Source organism: Poecilia mexicana, unplaced genomic scaffold (assembly GCF_051168715.1).
Source record: "Poecilia mexicana isolate PSO_F unplaced genomic scaffold, ASM5116871v1 scaffold_17, whole genome shotgun sequence".
In the NCBI taxonomy this organism is placed as follows: Eukaryota; Metazoa; Chordata; class Actinopteri; order Cyprinodontiformes; family Poeciliidae; genus Poecilia; species Poecilia mexicana.
In genome coordinates this window covers 18,859,732-18,877,686 of record NW_028263386.1, presented here as the reverse complement: position 1 = coordinate 18,877,686, position 17,955 = coordinate 18,859,732, and the positions used below count along the sequence as shown (strand labels likewise).

The 17,955-nt window shown below is 37.2% G+C and overlaps 1 protein-coding gene across 1 annotated transcript; it reads right to left on the bottom strand.

The window, feature by feature from the left end:
* Positions 1 to 525: 525 nt before the first annotated feature.
* LOC106926317 (phospholipid hydroperoxide glutathione peroxidase-like) lies at positions 526 to 4,494 on the bottom strand. Its single transcript, XM_015001152.2, has 7 exons — positions 4,385 to 4,494; positions 3,565 to 3,659; positions 2,207 to 2,351; positions 1,959 to 2,110; positions 1,312 to 1,336; positions 1,160 to 1,219; positions 526 to 1,004 (listed from the first exon to the last, which is right to left on the bottom strand). The coding sequence occupies exons 1-7, from the start codon at positions 4,445 to 4,447 to the stop codon at positions 972 to 974; spliced, it is 573 nt and encodes a 190-aa protein (XP_014856638.1). The 5' UTR covers positions 4,448 to 4,494; the 3' UTR covers positions 526 to 971.
* Positions 4,495 to 17,955: the final 13,461 nt, after the last annotated feature.

The window sequence follows — 17,955 nt, the reverse complement described above, 5'->3', positions numbered from 1 at the left end:
GAACAGAAAGCACAGTTGCATTATTTTCAAAACTTTGTGCTGCAGCTTGAATGAGTTTCTTTTTCAGTAGCAGAAACTTGTTTGTTGCAACTTTTGAATATTTACAAGGTGATCTATTAAACAGTTATTTTAATCTCCCTTACATTTGAAGCCCCCCATAATATAGGCAAGTTACAAAAAAAAAAAAAAGAACATCCTTTCAGACAAAAAAAAAAAAAAATGCAATTTGAAATCCCTCCAAAAACTATGGATCATGTTTAGAAGCAGAATCCAGAGAACAGCTACAGGAAGCATGGTTTGGTCAGTGGAAATTCTGAATGCCAGAAGTCTATTTCTCAAATGAAATATTTAGAAAAACCTATGAATAGGCAAAAAAAAAAATCTAACATGTTATCAAATATAATTTGAGACACTTTTGATTTTAAGGATTGGTATTGTACAAAAAAACCTGTCGGACGCAATTGTTTAATTTCTGCTGCAAGACAAAATTCACATATAGGTAAATAAATTAACATAACACCAAAAGAATGTTCAAGACAGCATTTTATTTTTTTCATTTTATTCCATAAGTTACCAGTGTATGTTACAATAATAAGCTTTTTGACAAGTGCAAGGTAAACTAGCTCTGCATAAAGCAAAGTTATTTGTGGCATTTGTTCTTATAAGCAAACTCATTACCAAACAAAAACTGGGATGGTATTTGGACTGAAAAGAAAAAAAAAAGGAATGGCTGTTTATAGTGAAATCCATGATGCAAACCCTCTATATTGGCTAACTACTGTCCTCTCAAGTGGTCTTTACAAGGTTTGCAGTGAGCGGTTTCTGGAAATAAGTTGCACGCTGGGGGTCATCAGGCCCTGCCTACCCCGAGGTTGGGTTTACAGACAGGTCCGTCACTGGTCCAGATACACACGCGCAAATACCCTGAAGTTCACGTGAGAGGTCAGGCAGTAGAGGAACGCAAAGAGGTGCTACATATATCTGGGCAGGTCTTTTTCCACCACCTGCACAGAGAAACGAGTTTGAGTTTCAAAGAAACGCGTTTATTGCTTCTAAGGTTTTGAGGGTCGAGATTTGACAAAGTGCAAGACCATGGGCTCCAGCATCATGTGAATGATGCTGTGTGCAGAAATATGTAAACACAGCTGCAATGGATTACCTCTGGATCGTCAGTTGGACCGTATCTCTTCACCACCTCCCCTTCCTTGTTTATCAGAAACTGCAGAGCAAAAAAAAAAAAAAAAAATTAAAGTTAACACACTGTTTAAGACGGTTGTGAACAAAAAAAAAAAAAAGCCATTTCCAATTTACCTTTGTGAAGTTCCACTTGATGTTACTGTTGGTAGAAGAAATGCATATAAATTACAACCAAACCTTAATAGTTATGCATAGGGAGTGTTTTTTTTTTAAATAGTATTTTAAAAGTATAGCTTTAGGATGACTGCAAAAATGCCAGTTTACTTCTGAATTTAAAGAAAGCTTTTAAAAGCAGAGGTAAAAGTAGGAGGGCCCTGCAAAAACTTTCACATTTCAAATTTCAGGGTCAAGCAGATGGAGATAATGTGGTAGTTGTAATGGTTCATTAGATCAGAAAGAGGGGCAACGCAAAATGGTCATGTGAAACTTTTAATACCTTGTATTCTGATAAAAACTGAATTCATTCATACAGCACACATTTAAAATTAAAACCCCCTTTTGTGTTTCACATCATATTTAAGACCTTCTGTTACTTGGACACACATGATTTATAATAGCTACAACTCGTCAGAGGTTGTTTAACTCTGGTTTGCGTAATTCAATCGTCTGTTACAAGAGCGATTTAGCAGAGATGCATTGCCTTGAGGATTAGGTTAAAGGAAAAAGTGACATAATCGCAGGTAAAGTAGTGGCTTGAACCTGCTTTTAGACCGTGACCACAAAGAAAACAAACAAACAAAAAAAGCAGAAAACTGACTTACTTTCCAAGCAATCCCTTTCCTTTGGGCTGTGCCTTCATCCATTTCCAAAGAGGGTGAGCATTGTCACCGTTTACCTCAATTTTACTAAAGAGATCAAACTCTGCATTGTAACCTTTAGCAAACTCCTTAATCTCGGCTTCTGTCCCCGGTTCCTAAGTTACAAAGAAAATTAAAAAAAATTATATATATATAAAAAGCATAAAACTATCTAGAAAAATGGCACCAACATCAGTTTTATGATGCATTACCTGTCCTCCAAACTGGTTACATGGGAAGCCCAGGATGCGTAAACCTTGCTCAGCGTACGTAGCGTGCATTTTCGTAAGCTGAGTGTAGTTTACCTTCGTCTTTCCTCACTTGGAGGCCACATTTACAATGATGCAAACGTGGCCCCTGGCAGAAAAATAAGAAAAGGCAAAAGTGTTGGGACAAATGCATCACTGCAGGTATAATTGGACATTGCTGGCTGCTTCAAACCCAAATAGTCACAGTTCCTGAATAAAGTAAAGAGTTATTTTTTCCCCCTTAACTACATAGGGAAAAAAAACAGTTTGAAAACAGTCATCACAACTAAAACAAGGACATTCATTGGTAGGAGCATCACGATATGATAACCCTGGGTAAAAAACATGTCATCAAGTAGCTCCACAATCATCTTAAACTAAGATAATATGAGCTGCTGTTATTAAAGAACAGGCAAGCAGCAACTATTCATGTTGCTTTTGATTTTTAGCTTGTATGCTATAGTCATACATGGACATGAGGAAAACTAAAGAATAAATACTGGCTAAATTTATTAGATGTTCAAATAAATATGCTCATTATGCATGAAATTATCCGTCTACTCATGTTCACAAGCTTTACAGAGTAAAACAACAAGCCGATATCAGCGGGTTAATCAGTTACGGTATCTGCAAGTGTGGTGAGCACTTAGTTACTTAATCGATGACGCCTGCAGGTTGGCAACTTTAGCTCCAACTATCAGTAACAGTGAAGGGTGGGTTCCATGCAGTGATTGTTTTATTTGAGTAGTAAATTATCTCAGGACAGACATATTTCTCTTCCATGTAAATGAAGGAAATCGAAGGAGTCGCATTTTAACTAGTTAAGTTAAACAAGGTGAGACTGTGGAACAGGGTCATGTTGCTCTGTGCACTTTTTTTAAAAATAGGTCATAAGAAGGTAGGATAGTATGAGATGAAATGCTAACGCTTTGATATACATTTATAGCTCAATATAACCTAAAAACAACTCTTAAATTTCACTTTGAAATAAAGGGAAGCATTTTTAAGCAATATAAAATTGCTTAAAAATTTTAAGTATGATAAAGTATACATACAAAGACTATAATTTGTTTGCTAATTTATTCCCCTTTAGTCTCAACATGGTATATTGGTAAACTTTTTGCCAAAAAAGTTTTAGTTTACCTGAGGACAAGTTTTCCTCAAAATCCACCGAAAAGTGGATTTGTACATATGCACTTAAAAAAAATAAATAAATAAAATCAATTTACATGTCCAAATAGACTGCATACTGTCCAAGTTACATCAGAAATGGGAACTTAAAAGGTACAGCCGAGCTTCCAAATGGAGTAAATGTATTTTACCTGTATTTTTCCAGAGACACCTCATTCCCGTCGATGTCTGTGGCAGAGAACTCGTAGATAGACTTGGCGGTTTTCCAATTATCCACCTGGGCACACTGAAATATTAAGAGATATTGCACATGTGAATGAACATGATTATGCAATAACCGAATAGAAGGGTTGGATCTTACTCCTGCCCTTTAGCATGGACTAAAGGGCAAGATTAAGTAAGAAGATGAATCATATTTTCTCGCGAGTTCACCAGTTCTCATTTTGTGCGCACTATGGCCCATTTGTATCATCCGCACGCCCTATCCCACAAATGTGTACAGAGCAAGACATTTCGGAGAAGGGGGTGAAGAAAAGCGATTTAACCGAAAATCTCCAGTGGCTCGTAATCTTATTGAATAACAAAGAGGAAAATAACAGGATTAGGCACAAACGGAAGAGCTTTGTTTTTATGGATTAAAGCAGGTACAACGGAATATTTAAGCTCTCTACAAATCAACGAAACATAGTCGCGCTGCCGTAATACGAAAACCTTAAATGAAATGGCTCACTGGAAAACGTATTTCATACTGGAGAAATGTCCAAAATATTCTAACTCAGAACTTGCAATACGCCCAATTTATAACAGAGCGTGCTTTGTCGTTGCTGCAGCTTCAAGCTAACGATAACAAACGTAACAACATCGGACTCATTTGAGTGCTGCACCGCACCAAAAAACAGAAAAGCCCTGAATGTGACCTACATGTGGTCTAACGGTTAAAGGTTATAGTGTCACTTCGTACCGAAAGTAAAAGACTCAGGATAAGTACTTAATACAGAATTGTATACTTACCATAGCTCTGACTAGACCCCTGCTCCCCACTACACCTAGCAAAACTGTCGGTCTCAGCCACATAATGGCCACTCTTATCACATGACGTCCTAGTCTCCTCCCATTAATCATTATCTTAGCTCCGCCCATGTTATTACTGCAAACACTGGCTCTAACCAACATATTACTAAAATGACTTAAAAAAAAAAAAAATCTGGATTCTGCAAATTAAATATTTCCTTAGTATATTACAATTGTTCCTTTCATACAGTCTAGATTCCCTGAAAAGGTGAAATTACATTTCAAAGAGATATACTTTTGATTGTTTTGAGTGTGATGGCATTTTACTTTTAATGCTGCTTCACGTTGATCATAAGCTTTAGTAATAGAGCCCTTATCAGAAGTGCATTGTATGTGTTAGTAAACACACTTAAGACAAGTGTGTAAGATAATGGGAGGGAAAGCTAATATTCCCTAAGTCAGTGGTTCCCAAAGATTTTCTTCTGGACCCCTCTATGGATTACACAAAATTCCCCCAACCCCACCAAAATATATATATAAAGTGGGCATACATATCGTTCAACCAGACATAAACCTATACATGTATTTTGTTTTCAAACTCCACTGAAATTTATTTCACACTTCAGGTTGCAACAAAACAAACTACAAACCATCTTTACATTGAAACACTTTTGTGTAACTGTTTTTTTTTTTAGTTCTATACTATAGAAGAGTATTCTTTGCTGTCAGTGTTATTTCAAACATATTTCTTTTTTTTATTTGTAACAATATTCAACTTTGCTATCAAAGCCTCTGTGCAAAATGGGGTTAAAACATGACCAGCTTCCTGAGAGGTTCATTCATTGCAACCCCCTCTTTTTCTTAAAACTTGCACAGGAAAAAACTTGAACAAATTTTAAATCAGTTTTACAATAAAAATATGTAACAATAAAATTTTATTTACAACTTGTTAAACCAATGGTAAAACACTCCTTTCAGGCTCTTGGTGCCGGCAAACCCCAAAGTTAACTCCAATCTATTTATGAAATTTGGTAGCCCATTTATCACATATAATTTGACCTGAAATAGGGCTTTTCTCCTTCTCCCCCTGAAGATATGATTAAATTATCAATTTGAAGCCAATTTGGAATCCATTTGCTCAAATTATTATAACATTTGAGCAAATTATTTTATAATTTGAGCAAATTATGAGATAGTTTGCTCAAAAATTAAAATATTTCGAGGTGTTTCACAAGTTTTCCAAATCAGCTATCTAGAATTCAAAATAAACTATGAGATGTTTTGGATTTAAAGTTTTATCAGTAATATTTTATCTTTGTAATATCCCCCTATGCTTTCTTATGTTAAAAGGAAACAAAAACAAACCTAACTCAGAGCTGTAAAATCAAGAAATAGGATACCATCAACCCATCCTTCACTTCGTGGGGAATTTCATATTCCCCACAAAGTTAGATGCCCAGTGTAATCAATTTATTCCAGATAAGAACATACTACCAAAAGTTTATTAGCCACCTTGAGCCAAGAATCTTAATTTACATCAATTTGAAGAATATGCTCCTCAAACCCATTAAAAATATCAGACTTATTTCCAAAATATCCCATTTAAATCCACCCCAATTCCAAGTATATCCAATTAACACAAATCGCAAGTCTGCTAAAGACCACAATTTCTCAATTTACATTAATGTTAAATCCCTCATTTAAGTGATATTTATGACCAGTCAAGACTTCGTGTCATAATAATTAATAACATTTGCAGTGTGCTCCAAACAAATCTGCCTCATTTCTTATCCCCATTTTAGAAAGATAACCTGAAAATTAAGAAAAAAAAATACCAAATTTTAATGTCCAATTTTCATTATACCGTATAACCACAAACCAAACAATAATAGTGAAAACATTTCACAAACTCTCTTGTCGTTGTAGTTTGATCACCCGCTGCTGGTTCCCAAGAAAAATGACAGACATAAAAATAGAGGACTTCATGTTTCAACATGTAAACAAGCCGTACTACATTATGTGGAATATGACAACATAAATACTCCTCCTGTTCAACAACGGGCGAGTAGTCATTGCATAAACAGCAGTGGATGTTGAAATGAAGAAGAAGCTTGGGAAATGTACCCTCACAACTTCCACGGAAAAAACAAGTCGGTAAATAGCAGGTAGGTTCAGTCATGTTCTCCACATACCTTCAGCTAAAACCTGAAACTGGAAAACGCCCAGGAGTGAGTGGATGCACCAAAGAAGTACACTAAGGTCAAACCGTGCAATCAGCCCACACCCACAAAAAAATAAAAATTAAAAAATATATATATTTTAACATTACATGTTTGGCTTAACAGACCAGATTCAGCTCATGTTCAAATTCAGAATAACAAAAAAAAAAAAAAAAAAATTAACAAAAACAGCTGAGACTTGGGCATAGAGAATAGCTTCATGTTTTCTAACAACCAAACATAGCATATCAACACAAACTCTGCACAATAGCCGTCAAAGACAGCGGTAGAGGAGGAAAGATGGTTTGGACTTGCCTTTTTTTGTTTTGATGACAATGCTCTCAAGGATATCATGAAATCTACAACAGAGTGACTGAAAAGAAGAATCTGAATTAAAGTCAGCTCAGTAATAACACTCAGAGGACATTATGCTTGTTATGCTAACTTCAGTTAAGCATATTGTATTTTTATGAACATATCACAAACATTTAGACATCAAGGGAAATATGTAAAACAAAAGAAATATCCAATGATGACAAAAATAGACAAGTACTTGTATGAAATACAAATATATACGCTGGGCTTTAAGATGGTATATCAGCAGAATGAATACATGTCTACAAACATAATTCTGTTATGTTTAAGCGTCTAACACCAGAGGTTGTAAGTCCATTAAACAACCTGTAGATTGATTTCCATATTCATACCTTGTGATCTTTTTGACATTTGGTCAAGTAGCCATTGGGATCTTTTTCATGGGATCAACAAAAAAAGTCCTGCATCATTGTGAAGCAGAAGGAAATGATCCGTGCTTGGCTTTCAAATCTGTTTCAAACCAACATCTGAAAACCGTATGAATTTTCATCAATTCTAAATCAAATTCAATGCAACCCATTTTACTGAGAAGTCATCTTATTACTAAATAGAGTCCAACTCTCTAGTAATTACAAGTACACATCAAGTATATGAAACGGTTTAATTACTTTTAATTTTCCAATTGAGACCGTCATGCAAAATTTTATGCGGCTGAAAAATATTTTTCATGTCATCATCAAATGTGCAGTTACCAACCTCCTCCAAAAGAGGGCATGATAGCACTGCTTTGAAGAAGAAGGTGGCGAACGCGTTTAAATTAATTATGTTTATAGCAAAAGTAAAGCTAGAAGAAAAAGAGTTTGGAAATTCAAGAATGAGATTTTAAGACTGCAGTGACATTTTGTAGATACAAAACCAATCGTTCTCCCTAAAGTGTCAGCATAAATAAAACAATTTGAAGTCTTACAGTTTGAGTGAATTCCAAATTTGTACACAGAGTTCTTTTCTCTGTTTTGTTGTTGTTGCTGTTGTCGTATTGATCCAGGCAGCGACTTACTCCCTTTTTCCCTTGCTAAAAAAAAAAAAAATACTGGTTACACTAGTTTGACATCAGCCAAGAGCTGCAATTAAATCTGGCATTAAAGCAGGCACTTTGCTTTTGTTTTATTAGATCTATTCCCAACTGAGACTGGATAATGTAATAGGGGCAAAATGCACACAAAGAAATCAGCTGTAAATGTAAACATGTATTGGATGAAACAAAAGTATTCACAAGTATTTGTCTCCGACCAGTCTGCTGTGTTACTCAGCGTTCACAATGCAAACCTCCGAGGCCTTCACAAAACACATGGACTCATTTAGAGGTATGAGAGTAGAAGGGGCTGAATGCAAATTGACACATTTAAGATTTTGCTTTGTAAAAACAATAAAAATTTGCCAACACTTTGCCTTTACCTCATATTTACGCGCTTATTTTTGTTTATTGAACCCATCGAAAGTATATTAATTATCGCTGTTGAGTCATAATAAGATGTGAACAAGTTTAATGACTGCTTTTGTCAGGCACTGTCTGATCTATTAATATACATTTCAATAATATCTACTTCAACTACCAGATACAGAGTAATCTAAATTTGCTTTGAATGTACTGTACCTGCTTTTATAGGTAAAAAAAAACAAAAATCATAAAAAGCCCAGTTTTCGTGTAGCATATGCAGACAAAACTGATGAAGAGATGCATGAGATAGTTACAAGGAATGTGCATGCAGGATGCCCCGGTATGCATATTACCGTGCACGTAGAGTGCATGTGGGTGATCATGACTTCTTAGGAAGAAAATTTTAATTAGGGTATAACAAACACAGACTCCACCACAGGTTTCTACCTGAACATTTAGTCTGAAGACTATGATTAAAAGCTTCAGACGCAGCCAATTAAAACACAGATCAAAGGGGTTCCTCTGCAAAAAGACATCAGTACAATCACTGCAGAAGTGAGTACGAGCAGAGGTGTAGGGGTCAGACGCTGCAATTAGCTGCTGGTCCGACCGCACTGTAACATAAACATAGCTTCTTTTTTTTAATTTTTTTTATTTCTGTTTGGCGCAGACTTTTATGCATTTAACAGTATTGGGGTTTTATTAACTCGTGTGTTTAATGACGCTGCTCTTTCAACTATATCTATAATTGTGAAAAATGTTAAAGTGCATCTGCGGCTTCTGCACATGCATTACACACACAGTTCAAATATAGTCTATAAAAAACATTGACATCAACATACAGACTTTTTAAAACTGTCTAAAGGCAGTTTTAATAATCTTAATTTATTTGATCAAATATATTAGCTAGACAAATATTTCCCTCACTATTCTGGTTTTTAGTGAGAACAAATAATGTTAACTTAGTGAAAAAGTTTATGCCACCTTTTGGAAAAAAAAAAAGTCCTTCTGTAATGCTGGTTTCAACTGCATGCATGCATGCAGGTTTAATTAAAGCACCGTGAATAATGATGTCACAAGGTGACATTTCAAAGTGGCACATGAAACAGGCATCGCAACAGCTGTCCAACAGGCTTCTGATCGCTAAAGGGCCTGATGAAGAAAGGGGTTCATCTGTTCGGTTGTTTACTTTACCACAGCTCAGCCTGCAATGTAATGAACTGCTCACATCTGAGGCAGAATCGGCAAGCAGCCAACAATTGTTATAGGTCAAATGTTCAGTTCAATCCCACTGTTGGCATCTGTGCTCGAGGCGTACATCTGAGCAAAAAAATTATACTGAAGATAAGCAATTAGCGCTCGGCTTAAACACATTTTTAAAGCAAAAGAAAAATAACCCCATGTTTCACTCTGTATATTAGCAAAAAAAAAAAAAAAGGTATTAACAACAACAACATCACAGAGGATGCGTTTTGAGGTAGAGCAGAACAATCGGTGTTAATTTTTCTTCTTTTTCTCAAAATTAAGTTGGCTCTTGCTCTACAGAACCAGTCAACCAAGCACTAATGATGGGAACTCATATACTCAGATAATGAATAGAAAACAACAGAAAACACAGCAAAACAAACAAGTTTCAAATTAAAAGGGGGGAAAAAAACAGTTGCTTAGGAACAACCTCAGCTAAACCTGACTACGACGCCCCCCCACCTTCCACCCCACCTCACAACACACACACAGACACCCCCACACACACACGCACACACATATGCACGCACGCACACACACCTTTAGAGCTATGAGCACCATAGGAGACCAGATCAGATGCTTCAAGAAAAGTTAGGGTTATTTCTCGCTGTTCCTAAGCAACAAGTGTGCTGTTTTCTAAGCCTTCGCTATATCTCAGATGACTCCGCTGGAGATTTAATAGTCAGGGACAGAAATTAAGCTAACCGCAAAACTTTAGCAATTTTTCAGAAGTCTGCTTTTTGTTGGAGGAAGGACAACAAAAGACCTGGTATCACCTTAATAGCATTATAGGAAACTAAAAAGAATGAACTACTGGTTATATATATATATAAAAAAAAAACAGTCTCCTTTCTGCACCAGGACAAATGGTTTAATCAGGCAATCTTCTGGCTGGATGGTGTAAAAGCATGTGATGAGAAATGCTGAGCCCCAAGATTTCAAATTAAATATTCAGCTGTTTACTAGACAAGAAGAAAAGCAAAATGACGTCTATGAATTTGTTACACATTTTAGCCACAACAGCTGCAGGGATGACATTTAAAGATGTGCAACAGGAGGAGCTGACATATGTTTCCTGTGACTTTACAGGCATGTAATGATTTAGCAGTTACTATCCAAGTATACATATTAGGATGACAGAGAGAAAAAAAAAATCTAATTAAGATCATGTCGTAAGGAACCGCTGATCTGAACAGCTACGGTGGAAAAGTTTTACCGTTTTGGAATACGCGACAAAGGCAACGTAATGAAAACAGATGGCAACCTATATTTGCATTGGCAGAGCATCTTTTATATTTAACCCTCACACTCTGAGGGGCTGGTTGGCAAGGCAACAGATACTACGGTCTGTTTTCCATGTCTGCATCTCAATAGTCCAGATCAGCCTCCTTATCCCCTCCATCTTCCTTGAGGGGACACGAGTAAGACCGGGCAGGTATTGCGTGTGTTGAAAAGGTTCGGTGTTACTCTGACAGGCAATTTGCTGCCAGTTCACTTTATCCTTCATCAATGGCTCTCAAATCCATGCCACTGATCTTTATCTGCAGGTTTAGCAGCTGCAACCGCATCAGCTTTAAGTGATTATTTAAGTTTGAAATTGGCCGAGTACTATGGGCTTAGTTAGAAAACTTTGTCCAACTTATTGATGTCAGAAGTCTCTTCTCATTGAACATTGCACATTCAGAGAGTATCGGTCGGGGAAACCGAAGAACCAGATTTCCTACGTTGGTGGAGTGCAAATCCACACCTCACTTTTCAAATATTTATTTGCAAACAAGCTAAGAAGCATTTTCCATACTCAACACAGGTCAGAAGCTTGTATGAGCTGTTTTACGTTTCTGGTGAAGTAGTAGTATTATGACATGAAACTTCTGCGTGTGTTTTTTAATACATAAAAATATATATTCCATTTAATATAAATTGATTTTAGGTTGTTTTCTTTTTCTGATCCAAAGGTTATGTTCGGAAAATAAAATTCATACAGACAAGTAAAGAAAAGAAAATAAGAATTCTTTAAATCATATTCAAAACTAATTTAAAAAATAGCTTGCTTACAGTTGAGCCTGGTGGTAGCACATGAAAATAATGTGAAACACATCATATTACGCTAGTAATGGATAAAACAGACCAACAATAAGCCTCTGAAATGGATTCCAATACCTAATAAGAATGTAATCATTTCCAATTCTGATTAAAAAAAAGAGAATAGTGGTCAATTATCCAACCAGAATTTTGAATAGAATATTGTTGATAGCTCCAAAAAGGATGTGATAAAAGGCACAACTTGTCAATAGAAATTAAAAAAAATAAATAAATACTGCTGAGGAGTTCAAAACCCATGAAAGTCCCTAATTGGATTGACATTCGTGACTAATTACATATGTAAACTTCTGATCTTTATGAAATGAAACATAGCACTGCTTTTGAATTTGATATTATATTTTAGATAAGCTACCCTAAACATTTGGCACTGCATTTGTGGCCTGAGATATTTGGATGTAGATCAAGTCTCCGTGTGATGTCTCTCCTAACTGACAAAAACTGAATACTGACACGAAATATCAAACACAAACAGGCAAAATTATTTGCTCATACTTTTTCCCTGAGTTGTATTAGAACTCGACTTATCACAAAATAGCTAATTTCTGATCGTCCACGCACATGTGCAAACAAACAACAAAACAAAGAAGAAATAACAAGTTCACTAGGTTGGAAAATACATTTTTCCAGAGGAACAGTTTCATGCAAAACTACAGTGAAATTTTCCAAACAGCAAACTGGCATCAAAATACATAATATGGTAAAAACATGAAAAAATAAACTTTAAAAAGAGAGGATTTTTTTTTTTTCTGGGACTCTAACGATTCATTAATTGCATAGATTTAGCACACAAAAAAATTGTAATGCAGTTAATTGTACATTTTTTTTAATACAAACGTTATATTAGAAAGTTAGTCTTAATTAATGCCCCGTTTGTCTTCCACTTGACAAGCACACACACTTTCCTTTGTGTTCATATATCACACAAAATCAAATCATTATAGTGATGTGACAAAATGCAGAAAAGCTCCACGGTATCGAGTGCGTTACTTAAAATGAACTCTATAAAAATTTGACCAAAGAGTTCCTCTCTCCCCCCCACCGCCCCCCCACATAATAGGTTTCTCCTCGCAATTGTACTGCCTCGACACAATTGCTGGCAATTCAAAGCTTCAATCTCCTTCGTGTGAAGGAAAAAAAAAAAAAAATCTGTCTTTGATTCCTAATACCTTTCTGCAAAGCTGACAGCAGGCTTGACACTAATTTTGGATCCCACCTGATTTGCAGATCCCTGTGCAGCCTCCTCCCCCCCCCCACCTCATCCCCTCCTCCTTGGGCTCACAGAATGACACCAGCACGTCTGGAGCAAACCAGCAGCAGAACAGATGTTTCGCCGCAGCTTGTTAAAGGAAATTGACTTCGAGGAGCCGGTGGCTGCATCTGTTCGCTGAAAGTTAATGATGAATATAGTTACTCGGGGAAAGGTTTTGTAGTCTACTGTGTTGTATTAAGAAAAAAAGAAAAAAAAAGTATAAAAAAAAACCTGATTAAAAGGGGGGGGGGGACAGAATGAGTCATTTAAGATAACACAAAACTGCCACAGTTGGAGTTTTTCTTGTTAAGTTTATGTTTGTTTTTTTTCAGAGTGTTAAAAAGAACCACGTGTTGCCAGCAATCACGGCGCCGAGCCTCTGGAGGAACCTTCTAAAGGGGGGAATAAATGATAAGCAACAGCTCGGCGTTCACCTGCTGCCACGCAGCAAGGCAGACCTGGTGCTTTTTAAATGGGTTAGTGCTCTTTTATGTCCATTTGTTATATATTAATTTCTCCCGCAGTTTGATCCCCGTTTTGTACGCCGTTGTTTGCATTCATCTTTCCCTGCGTCACTCAATCTGCCTTCCGACAGTTTCTGCTCCAAGTTCCCAGCCTGCTGTGTTTCCAAACGTTCCCTCAAGCGAGTTAGCTGATTGTTTTCAGCGCATAATAGCGTCTCCTCGGCTGCACAGAAGCTGCGCATAGGAGGTTGCAAAATGCACGCTCAGAGAGGCTCGGCTGTTGTGTTTTTTTTTTTTTAATCTGAATAAATGTGATGAAAATATGTTTCAGATTCTGAAACGGCATCAGTACATTCTCACGGTTGTCGGTTCGAAATGAGGCCGCGCTCAACGCATTACAAAACAACACATCAGCGTTTACAGTGTTTGCAACCAAGCAAGACTCTTCTGCTCGCCCTAATTTGCATACAAACTGAAAACAGATGAAAGAAAGTGGCAAAGTATTGGTGGGGGGGGAGAGTAATATGTGTAAATCACTCCTCGACTCAACCCTTCACCCAGCCTCTTCGGTTTTACATAAAAGCACCAAATTGGTAAATATAAATACAAAAGATTCCTACAGCCCACATTTTAGCCTCCTGTGGTTTAGAGTCGTGCTCTTTGTTCACAACGGTTTTCTTCAGTGTGTTGCGTGATTAACACAGAAAAAAAGCAAGTGTAAGAAGAGTGAAGCTACAAACAAGTAAACCAGTTTTGCTTAAATTAATACTTAAAGAAGTAGAGCAGGTTTTGTGATGATATTTTTTGCCAGATATACAGGTGCTGGTCATAAAATTAGAATATTGTGATAAAGTTCATTATTTTCCATAATGTCATGATAAAAATTAAATTGTCATATATTTTAGATTCATTGCACACCAACTGAAATATTTCAGGTCTTTTATTGTTTTAATTTTGATGATTTTGGCAAACAGCTCATGAAAACCCAAAATCCCTGTCTCAAAAAATTAGAATATTATGAAAAGGTTCTCTGAACGAGCAATAAAAATAATCATCTGAATCAACAAAGTAACTCTAAACACCTGAAAAAGATTCCTGAGGCCTTTAAAAACTCCCAGCCTGGTTCGTTACTCAAAACCGCAATCATGGGTCAGACTGCTGACCTGACTGCTGTCCAGAAGGCCATCACTGACATCCTCAAGCAAGAGGGTGAGAAACGGAAAGAAATTTCTGAACGAATCGGCTGTTTGCAGAGTGTTATATCAAGGCACCTCAGTGGGAAGTCAGTAGGAAGGAAAAAGTGAGGCAGAAAACGCTACACAACGAGAAGAGGTGACCGGACCCTGAGGAAGATTGTGGAGAAGGGCCGATTCTAGACCAAATTAAATTTTCATCTCCATAAAACTTTTCAGCAGATGGAAGCATGAAGTGCTCCAAAATCTTCTGATAGCTGCTGCATTGATCCTGCCCTTGATAAAACACAGTGGACCAACACCAGCAGCTGACATGGCACCCAGACCATCACTGACTGTGGGTACTTGACACTGGACTTCTGGCATTTTGGCATTTCCTTCTCCCCAGTCTTCCTCCAGAGTCTGGCACTTTGATTTCCGAATGACATGCAAAGTTTGCTTTCATCCGAAAAAAGTACTTTGGACCACTGAACAACAGTGGTCCAAAGTGCTGCTTCTCTGTAGCCCAGGTCAGGCGCTTCTGCCGCTGTTTCTGGTTCAAAAGTGGCTTGACCTTTGACCTGGGGAATGCGGCACCTGTAGCCCATTTCCTGCACACGCCTGTGCACAGTGGCTCTGGATGTTTCTACTCCAGACTCAGTCCACTGCTTCCCCCAAGGTCTGGAATCGGCCCTTCTCCACAATCTTCCTCAGGGTCCGGTCACCTCTTCTCGTTGTGTAGCGTTTTCTGCCACACTTTTTCCTTCCTACTGACTTCCCACTGAGGTGCCTTGATATAACACTCTGCAAACAGCCGATTCGTTCAGAAATTTCTTTCCGTTTCTCACCCTCTTGCTTGAGGATGTCAGTGATGGCCTTCTGGACAGCAGTCAGGTCAGCAGTCTGACCCATGATTGCGGTTTTGAGTAATGAACCAGGCTGGGAGTTTTTAAAGGCCTCAGGATTTTTTTTCAGGTGTTTAGAGTTACTTTGTTGATTCAGATGATTATTTTTATTGCTCGTTCAGAGAACCTTTTCATAATATTCTAATTTTTTGAGACAGGGATTTTGGGTTTTCAAGAGCTGTTTGCCAAAATCATCAAAATTAAAACAACAAAAGACCTGAAATATTTCAGTTGGTGTGCAATGAATCTAAAATATATGACAATTTAATTTTTATCATGACATTATGGAAAATAATGAACTTTATCACAATATTCTAATTTTATGACCAGCACCTGTATAGACCGCCTGTACCATAGAAGTACACTGCATAAAAACCCACATTACATGTGATTTCTAATTGTCATAATTGATCGATGGAGCTGGAAACAGGGGAATCCTGGAATAAAACCTGTCAAGAGGCTGGAAAACACTTGAGAGATTCACTTTCCAGCAGGACGCTCATCCGACTTACAGTCAGGGGTATGATTAAATAGTTTTGATAAAGTACGAGCAAATGTGCAAATGCGGGCTACACTTATCAGATATTTTATTATTGAAAACATAAACGTCAGGCATAATTTTCACTCCACTTGCTGGTCATAAGATTCCTACAAAATATATCTTGTAACATGACAAAGCGTTGAAGAAAAACCTAGATGTTTGACTACTTTGGCAATAAGAAAACACACACGGCCACCTTTATCAAAATTACAACACTTCTCCTTTTATGAGCGCCTAAAACGATGTCACGAGAAAAAAAATATTTTGTTAACCACCTGTTGCTTCTGTTCCCCCTGGTCATGTACAAAGACACTCGTGTTTTGGGTTGAAATAAACCAAGGAGTGCTGCAGAGGATGCGAGAGCCTCATTGCCACGGACATTAGCAATTACACTCCCCTGTGGTTTTGGAGCACAACCAGCAGATGAGGCATACATTTTACCTCGCTATAAATATAATTTGAAGTCGAAGGAATAATTATTTTTGAGATAAACAGAGGCAATAAAACAAGCTCTGCGATGGACTGTCAGGCGTGGAAAAGCCTGCGCCTTGTTTCCTTTCTCTGTACGTCACATTAAATGAAGGATGGCATGGTCTTTGACGAGTGGAGATGTCCAATTGAGCAGGGCAGACATGGCAGCTGCAGTGGTGGAAAATGTTATCTTTCAAGGTTTTTATTTTTTTTTCCTTCTTCTGTTTCACATCAGTAGGCTGTACATAGGCATGGCATTTCCTTGTTGCTTTAGCAACAGAGAAAGAAAGAGAAAGAAAGAAAGAAAGAAAGAAAGAAAGAAAGAAAGAAAGAAAGAAAGAAAGAAAGAAAGAAAGAAAGACAGAAAGGGTCTTCTACCTTTCTTCTCAGAAATACATATCCCTATAAATTCTCCCTCTTTCACTCCAGTTAAAGGGACATGTGAAAAGCCAATTTAACGATACGCACTGCATGTACGCCTCGGCACACGTGTTGGTTAACTATTGAGGGAGCCGTGTGGATGACTGTCACCAATTAAAAACATCCTTTAAAGGCTGATTAATCAACGTGTGCAAAGAAATGCCACATCTGAACACTTCAATTGTGCTTTTTTAAAAAAAAACTTTTAATTAAAGTGGGTGCTTTCAAGCTTTAAAAAAAAAAAAAAAAAGAGTCAGTGTACCATTAAGAAATGTGAAAAAAAGTACTCAATGTGTATGTTTACCCATTGGCAGAGTAGCACTTCAAACATAGTCCTCTCGATTCATAACAGTCATAACGACAGCATCCAAGTTCTTTGGCGCCTGCATTGCGGTTTGCCTGAGACTGAGAAGTCTCCAACTGTACGCCGTAGGAGTGTGACCAATAAAAATAGACCAGGCTCTGTGCTAAGTGTGGCTCGTTATTGTCTCACCACTTTAAAGTGGGACCTCCTCCACTCCAAACACCCTCACCGTTCAGCTGCCAGTGTGAACATCTTCATGACAAAAAAAAAAAAAAAAACGAACGCAGAGAGGAGGTTAAAATGCTGACATGGTAACAGACGGCCATTTTACATCACGACTTGCAAATAATAGTTGTTGAATATTTATTTTGCGGTGTTGAGAAAAAAAAAAAAGTATTATCGATGTCTTTGAACTTTTTTGGTCACATTTTAGATCATTCAACAAATTTTTATATAATATAAAGATGTAATCGGTGAATATAAAATGCCACTTTTCACATGACCGTATAATTTATTAAAGAAAAAGACTATTCATGTCAACCTGGCTCTCACCATTGTCAGCATGGTGCTCTTTATATTTAAATTGCTGAGTTAATTTGATCCCAGAATGCAACATAATATATGGCTTCCAAAGAAATATTTTCTGTAAACATGACTGATTTTAGTAAGGCAGTTTTTAAGCAATTTCAGTAGATGGAACCGTAATCGCTATTTCATGATGTCCC